Source organism: Cucurbita pepo, chromosome 7, assembly GCF_057944985.1.
Source record: "Cucurbita pepo subsp. pepo isolate OVF chromosome 7, ASM5794498v1, whole genome shotgun sequence".
In the NCBI taxonomy this organism is placed as follows: Eukaryota; Viridiplantae; Streptophyta; class Magnoliopsida; order Cucurbitales; family Cucurbitaceae; genus Cucurbita; species Cucurbita pepo.
In genome coordinates, this window is record NC_141804.1 from 8,616,875 (window position 1) to 8,625,746 (window position 8,872).

An 8,872-nucleotide genomic window follows, 5' to 3' on the forward strand; every position below is an offset into this window, starting at 1 on the left:
ATCCGTTGTCGTCCAGCGGTTAGGATATCTGGCTTTCACCCAAGAGACCCGGGTTCGATTCCCGGCAACGGAACTTTTTTATCTTTTTTTTTTTCGTATTTTTATTTGCACTTTCTTTCTTCTATAATTCAGAATTGTTAAATTATTCAATTATTTCTTTTAGTTGATGAAGACATGAGAATTTACTACAAATTTAGAAGAGAAGCTGCTTTTGTACTCAATCTCATAACTCCAAGAATATTTCAATTTTCGTTATTACTACGGATTGTATGCTACCTATACGATGCCTTCAAGTACAATGTGAATTGAATCCAAGAAATCGCTCGCAACAAAATTGACCTTTGAAGTCGAACTATGTTTCGAAGGATATCAAGTTGTCAGTTTCATTATTAAACCTCACCCAAACGAACAACGGAATTACTCAAGATTAAGTCTTTCCCAATTATCCTATCTTCAGAATCGACCTTATTCAAATATGGTCTCGATTTCATTCATATACCCATTTTTCATCTATATATTGACGGTAGGTATATTTTAAAATTTTATAAAGATCAAAATTGTTAATATTAGTTTTAAAATTTTCATAAGTAGTACTCACAGTAAGAATAATTTTGAACTTTATAAAAATGTTGAAATGTGTTAATAAAACTTTTTAAATTTCAATATATTCTCAAAACAATTAAAAATTAATAGTGTTTCTCAAACAGAGTACTAACGGCAAACGGCTTTCATCCAAAACTGTCGATGATAAGGATATTTTTATATATATAATAAGATTACTAATTTGGAAGGTAAAAAATGAAGAAAGAAAACAAAGAACATGAATTTATAACAAAATGGTAATGGTAAATATGGTTATTTACCAGAAAATATACTAAAATTTTTATGTTCATATGAATTTTAGGAGGCCATAGCCATCCACACAAAAGCCACATACACAGTTCTATTTTACTCTCTCCTCCAAAATCCATCTTCCAATCCAAAATATGGAAAATAAATAAGAACAAGAGAGGGCAGATTGTGTTGCCAATATCCACTACTTATTTCAAACAATTCACCTGCAACACACAACAATGCACCAATATTATTACTGTACCTAAAAAAGGAGACTCAATGTTCATAATACTAAATTCATCGATTCGATTTCATCATTACAAATGATACTATCGAGAGGAGTTTAGTTAGTTACTTAAATCCGAGTTTGAGATGACTGATGAAAAGTACTTTTACCCCATAAAAGCGGAAAAGAGTATCTTTTCTCGAACGTCTTTCCAAACTTGGCTTTAGAACTCTTAGAAACTATTAGCTTTTCGATTCTGCTTAAACAAGCAAAGCAATGTCCACAAACGTGTTTATGGGGATGTTTTATAGTGATTTTGAAATGGTTCAAATCACTTTTGTTGTATTCAGAATCACTCTTGAATACGTTTTTAGTGATTCAAAATATATTTTGATAATAAGGAAACGAGTTTACGTGTAAAATGAAACATTAAAATGATTATATGGAAATCATTCTTAGTACCACCCTTTTTAAACAATGTTAACCACAAATAATCAGTTGGTTAGTTCCCTTATCTTTACCTTGTCTATGGAGCATAGACAAGCTGAAAAATATGAACAGCCATGATAAAGCCAAGAGAAGTAAAGTGGTACCTGAACATGAGCAGGAAAACAGAATGATGAAGTTTTTCAGATGCCGTGGAGGACTTTGTGAGGATCGAGCTGCCCGCTACAATAACTTGAAGGAACAGCAGAGAGTTCGAGTCTTCCTCTCCATTCTTCGCCAGGTTTCAGTGCAATAGGCTTTTCGATGGCAGCAGCCTCCACACACAGCATGAACTTGTACTCTTCATCTCCAAAGTCAGCCATTGCCTTTGCTTTCTTATCCCAAGGATTCCAGACCACTGCACCAGTAAAATAACTATGTCACCTATTTATTGCCTTTGCTTCCTTATTTATCCCAAGGATTCCAAACCACTTCAATTGTCCAGCCATCTTTTTTTTCAAAAAAGAAACACTATATCGTAGAAGAAATGAAATATTCAAAAGGGATGGAAGCATCCCACGAAAATCAGGGTTACAAAAGAAAATAAGACATAATTCAAATCTTGAGTGTGAGATCCCACATCAGTTGGGAAGGAGAACGAAGCATTCTTTATAAAGGTGTGGAAACCTCTCCCTAGCAAATGAGTTTTAAAAACCTTGAGGGGAAGCTCGAAAGGAAAAGCCCAAAGAGGACAATATCTGCTAGCGGTGGGCTTGGGCCGTTACAAATGGTATCAAAGCCAAACACCGGGTGATGTGCCAATGAGGAGGCTGAGTCCCGAAAGTGGTGGACACGAGGCGATGTGCCAGCAAAGACGCTGGGCCCCAGGGGGTGGATTTGGGAGGTCCCACATCGATTGAAGAAGGGAATGAGTGCTAGCGAGGACGTTGGGCCCTGAATGGGGATGGATTGTGAGACCCCACATTGGTTGGGGAGGAGAACGAAACACTTTTTATAAGGGTGTGGAAACTTCTCCCTAACAGACGCGTTTTAAAAACCTTGAGGGAAAGCTCAAAAGGAAAAGCCTAAAGAGGATAATATTTGCTAGCAATGGACTTGGGTCGTTACATGTAGTTCCCAAACATGTTGCCAACAGAAGGATCAATAACCAATTATGACTGATGATAAAAGTGGGGAGGCTATTGTACGTCTCAGACTCTAACCTTTCTGGTGATCACAAAGGAAAAAGAAAAGAAAGAAATAAAACAGACTTGGGAATTTCTTACCAGCATCTGGAAGTCCTTCTTTTCGAACCACAAAAGTCCTCTTCTTCTCATGATCCAGAATTGCTATCTTAGTAGGAGTGCTAAGATATATCTTGTCCACCTAATTGAACCCAAACACAAAAGAGAACGTCTGAATAAAATGCAATGACTGAGAGAATGAGAAGAGATATACAGTACTTGAACTCACTTCTGATTCAAAAGTTAAAGCATCCCCCTGTTCAGTAAAACGCTCTCTATGTTGCAAGTTGTCAAGATAGTCCAAGGTCTCCAGACCTTCCACCCGAACTTCACTGGCCATAGGCAACTATCTCTCTTAGATACAAGATAAACGAACTTTGAATTACTCTCAACAAATTTTCAAATTTTCAAATTTTATTCTGCCCATAAATGAAAATGAACTGCAACAGTAGATGGTTTACCATAAACAAAAAATAATAATAATAATAAAAAATAAAATAAAATAACTCTTTCTTTCTAAAATGAGGAATAAAGAGGAGACCTGAGGGAAGCAAAGTTTAAAAGATGGAAAGATAATTACAAGAAAACCCTTCAGAAGAACAAGGAGCCGAAAAGAAAATATCCCTTTACCTCAAACAAAACCATAAAATCTCCTAACAAAGAGATGAGATTCACTACATCAAACATTTCCCTATTAGATCATGGATGCACAAAACCAAGAGAATGCAAGGAAAAACAACTACACCTATAGAAGGCAAGATAGATGCCACTCAATGCAACCTTGTCAAGGATAAACGATGCAAATGAGAAAGGATTTACAAAGGACTCCCTCCCAAACTGTGTTCTTAACATTCCCAATAAAGGATTTCATAAACTAAGAGAAGAAAGGAAAAACGAACGAAATCGTAGTACAGAGGTTACTAACTGTGCCTTTAAATCCACCACTAGTAATATAATTGAAGGGATGGAAACCATACTTGTTCACAATAATCCTATGTCAAAGAGGGTCAGGCTCCAAGAGAAAACTCCTCAACCACTTAGCTAAAGGTGATTCATCGTACAATCTCAAGTTTCCTATCCTCAAAACCCCATGGTCCACTAATTTTGACACTACCTCCCACCTCAACAAGTGAGAACCCCCACTCTCCTCATCTACTTCCAACAAAAAAATCTCATGAACTTTTCAAGCTCAAGCTAACATAATCAAAGACTTTAAGCAGGGATTGGAATTTCGAGACCCATTCATAACAGACCGGACAAGTCATAAGAGTCGATCAGCCTCAGTTTGACAAAAACAACTTTTTCAATGATGAACGACATTTTTAAATCTTCAACATACAAGATTCCAAAACGTCAAGTTCTTGGGATTGTGACCAAGAGAAGTCCCAAATGAAAAGAAGTGAAGCTACTCACATCACATCCTACCAAATAGGCCCACGCCAATAGCTTAGAATCATCATAATTCAACCCAATGACCAAGTACTTCCCTCTATTAATCTTAAGGCCATAAATGGATTAAGAAAAAACAAAATACAGTTACGATTAACAACATTATCCTTGCTAGAGCAAAATAAATATTGTGTCATCAGCAAACTGTAGATGCAATATCGCATTTCTCCACTCCCCTAGAGATCAAATGCTAAATCCATTCACCACCAACCAAAAGAGGAAAGAAGAAATGTGGTCTCCCTACCTCAAACTTCTATCCTCTAGGAGCAACATTTTACCCCTTGGTTTAACTATTCTTATACAAGAACGGTCTTCCTACCTTAGACCTCTAGAAACAAATATATTACCCCTTAGCTTACTATTAACAATAATATAGTAATCAACCGTTCTTATACAAACCAAATTCAAGCTCACCATTTTAAAAAAGAGCATTTTTTTCCATAGCATCTTGTCTAGAAAATCCCAATCCACATGATTATAAACTTTTTCGAAATTAATCAGGATATTGACTCCTTCCTAGCATATAATCCTCAACAACCTCATTAAGAATAATGAATTTGATCCAAAATTTATCTTCATGCAACAAAAGCCCCTCAAGAAATAGAAACCATAGCAGGAAGAGCTTTATTCAACCTATCAGATAAAACCTCAGTAATGATCTTAAAGATCAAAACGTAACCAAGATAATTGGTTGAAACTCTCTAACCTTCTTTTTGCTCCTTAGGAATCCAAAAACTAGAAGTTTTATTCATGTGGAATCAATTGTACCTCTCTCATAGAGATCACTAAAGACCTTCCACAAATCATTCTTCAAGCTATCTCAATTATCTTGAAGGAAAGCCATCATAAAGTCATCCAAAGCTTGCCACCTAACCTCTATTATAGAGACAAAGACTACCTTACAAATCTCTTCCAAATAGAAAGGTGCCTCCAATTCACCTTACTAAGTTACCTTGCTCAAATGAATCACATTACTGAGTTACCTTGCTCAAAATTTTTAATTTAGAAAATGAAGGAACTTCAGGACCTCATAGAAGTAGTCTAGTTTAAATTACAGAAAATTTAAACTCGTTACTTGTACTTCCTTAATATTATACCAATATTCAGAGGTAAATCTAATTCTGCAGATTATTTCAATTTGATTGATAAAGAAGGAAAGAGAAACCACAAGTGTTGTAAAGTTTCTCACTGAGGCAGTTGTCCTAGTTCACAACGTCAAATTTCTCACTCAGGTAGGTGTCCTAGCTTACAACGTCAGGTTACTCTCTCTCTCTCTCTCTCTCTCTCTCTCTCTGGGACAAAAAACATATCATTATTACCCAAAAAATAAAAAACAAAAAGGGAGGAAGACGAACCTCCAAACTAGCCAACATAGATACTTTCCCTCCAATTGACTAGTTTATGAAAAGAAGACTAATTACACAAAGACTTTGGAAGAGTATACCATCTAGACATCCAAAGCATTACTTTATAAAAAGACTTGTTCAATAGCAAGAGAATGCTCAAAATTTTATCCAAAGCATTGCTTTATAAAAAGACTTGTTCAATAGCAAAAGAATCCTCAAAAATTTCTCATATTTCTCTCTAACCAAATATATCTCATAACACCACAAAAAAAAAAAAAAAAAAAAAAAAAAAAAAAAAAAAAAAAAAAAAAGAGTTCCTAAAAAAAAAATCTCTTACCAGAGAAATGCATACAAAATATGCCTTGTGCATGAAGGAAAACAATCAAACTATAGTAAAACAAAAGTTGCATAATTTTGATGATAAAAACCGTATGGGTGCTGGAGAAAAGAATTAAGCTTCAACTTGATTGAAAAATGATATAAGAGTAGGGATTATCTAAATCTTGATGATAGAAACCACAGTTATGGGCTCTGTCTTGCATGCCTTATACAATAACTATACCTTCTTTGGACTGTTTTAGATCAAAGCTGAGCACCCCATCGAAAATTTATAAATATTTGGAACCCAGCAAGTCTTAGGTCAAGTTGCTAGTACCTTATGTCTGATACTGAAAAGTAAGTGTGATAGGCAAATGTGAATGAGAAAGGCTTTCCATCTGCATTGGTATTCCTAACACGTGATGTCAATGACAGCTCCCCAGCAGGTCCTAGAGCTACCCTCAGACGGTACTCATAACTACAATTTAGTAAAAGAACAGTATTACTCACAGAAGCGTGGAAATTTTTGTGATTGCAATGCTGCATGAACCCTGTATGGAATTTTCAGGAAATAAATGCAAGTAAACATGTTCCTTTACCTGTGTGGCCAAACCCGTGCATCCTCTTCAGAGGGCTTCAGGATTAGATCAACAAAAGTCATACTGGAGGTATTCGTTTGAAGAGGAGGTGGATTATTATCAATGCTCCAAAATCTGATTCTAGCAAATCCATGTCCATCAAGTGGACCAAGATTTGAAAACTGCAATGGAGGGATAACTATCATGTAACAGGATGAAATCAACATAAAATTCATTCCATGCATTAAATTTCCAAAGAAGCACATACTTGAGGAAAACAAATTGGAATCCCTCCACGAATTGGTTTTGGAGGTTTGAAAATGGCCTGCACAGCAACAATAAATTCCATTAAATAATTTTGATAAAGCAACCTGAAATTACAAGAAATGTAAGTGTCAATGATAAATTAAGCACAGCTACAACCTTAAGCTCGAGGACAACAATATCAATGGCCAAGAAAATAATCAGGTTTCAAATTAAAAGAAAATTTCAAATTCATTTTTCACAGAGTTGTATGAATTTAGAAGAATAAATTGTACATCATAAGAAATAAGCATACAAATACCTGGAAATGTATCGAGGATATATGTTTAATAAGAAGTAGTGTAGGGCAATGATATTTACGATTTTCAGAAAGTTAGAATAGAAAAATATACAAATAATTTGAACGTCTGAACTCTTCAACAATTTGTTTTGATACGAAACAGAATGTGTTCAACGACAACCCAAACGAGTCACAAACTAATGACCGGGGAAGAGATGGCCACCACCAGGTAACAACTCCAATCAAGGTTAATCAAAAGAACATAGTGATACAAACGTATAGGTTTTTTGGAAATATTACATTACACCACAAACAGAAGCAATGGAAGATGGGGCTTGAACTCCTACCGGGAGGGGGAACACAGCAACCAAACCGATGAGCTACCCTTGAAAGCTTTCTATTACAAACGAATCGATTGTGAAGGGCACTCCAGGAATGTTATACTATGTTTCATCCTTTCTATTGTTCTAACCAAGAATTCTTCTATTATGTAATTGCATACCTTATCAGCACCCAACTACCAAATATCTTTCATTACACATAAAGTGACGAATTTAAATGCAAGGAAGGCAGCATATCAAAGAAATGAGAACGATTTAGTTGATCCAAAAAACCCATGAAGAAATTTCAATAGCACCTTGTTACTAACAAAAAGCAGCTCTTCCCCATGGTCATTCTTCCAAGATGTCACGTGGGCCCCATATAAATAGACCTGAATAGAACAAACATGAATCAGTAGCCAAATAACGAAACAAAAAAAAGGAATCTGCTCAACTCTGAGCAACGAAATGGAAACATACAATTGTGGAATTGAGTAGAATGGTAAGCAAAAACAACAAATTCATTGAGTAATAAATATTGCAGGATTTATAAATTAAAAGGAGTTTATGGACTTTCAAAGTCACAAGATTGTTTTCTCTGCAGTCCCTCACCCCCTTCTGAATGGAGAAAATTTGTCAAGCTATAGAATTCATTACAGTATCTAAGATCTTTGACGCACATAAAAATCAGAGATCGGAAATGTCACGCATGAAAATCGAGCATCCGATGTAGGATCCAAATTTACATGTATTCTATAAATACAAGAACAGATCACAAAATACAATTCAATACAGAAATCCACGAACTAAGAGACAGAACTCGCATAAATTAAAAGAATACGAACACCCTAAGTTAAAATCAGATCAACTCCACATTTGAGCAACACACACAAGCGGGGAGGAAATCCCGAATCCCGAATCCAAAATCCAAAATCCTAAAGCAATCATCTCATTTCTCAATCATTCATTCAAATCCAACAGCAATACCTCAGCAGAGCTACCACGCGGATCGCGAAGGACGACTTTATCGAGGCCATTGATGCCCTTAACAACATCCACAGAACCGGAAGAAGCTCCGGAGGATGGCGTAAGCTTTTCACCGCTCATTTAGAAGCCCTTTTTGTTGCTCGAATTCTTGTTCGTGTTTCAGATCGAGAATCTCTGCCGGAGGCTGTTAATCCATAGCCTTGAGCTCGAATCTTGATTTATATTGTTGGCATTTTGATCAGAAACTCGAGAACATAACAGTCGTCATCAAGTCTCACTGCAAATCTCGGAATCTCGTGAAACTCCTTTCTCCGGATTGCCTTTTTGTCTTCACATTAAATTCCGTAAACAAAAAAATAATTTATTATTATAATTTAATTATACGAATATTAAATATATTAATAAGTTTTATAGAAATTGTGATTAAACTTTTATATGTTAAAATGGTAATTAAAATCTTATTTTTAAAAAATTATGTCTATGTCAAATTTTAATAAGTATAAATTAAGGAATATAAACTTTATAATAATTTAGAACATACTTTTTAATTGTTTTTGTTATTTTTTAAATGTATTTTATTTCTAATTGATTCTCTAACCG

At 35.3% G+C, this 8,872-nt stretch overlaps 1 protein-coding gene and 1 non-coding gene across 2 annotated transcripts; one reads left to right on the forward strand and one right to left on the reverse strand.

Moving 5' to 3' along the window:
• Position 1: 1 nt before the first annotated feature.
• TRNAE-UUC (transfer RNA glutamic acid (anticodon UUC)) lies at positions 2-73 on the forward strand. The gene has a single exon. It is a non-coding gene; the product is annotated as a tRNA-Glu (tRNA).
• Positions 74-799: 726 nt separating this feature from the next.
• LOC111798647 (Galactose mutarotase-like superfamily protein) lies at positions 800-8,596 on the reverse strand. The gene is made up of 9 exons (XM_023681924.2): positions 8,273-8,596; positions 7,603-7,677; positions 6,690-6,746; positions 6,443-6,603; positions 6,181-6,321; positions 2,960-3,062; positions 2,773-2,872; positions 1,654-1,904; positions 800-1,058 (listed from the first exon to the last, which is right to left on the reverse strand). Exons 1-8 carry the CDS (start codon positions 8,390-8,392, stop codon positions 1,690-1,692), a joined length of 972 nt encoding a protein of 323 aa, XP_023537692.1. The 5' UTR covers positions 8,393-8,596; the 3' UTR covers positions 800-1,058; positions 1,654-1,689.
• Positions 8,597-8,872: the final 276 nt, after the last annotated feature.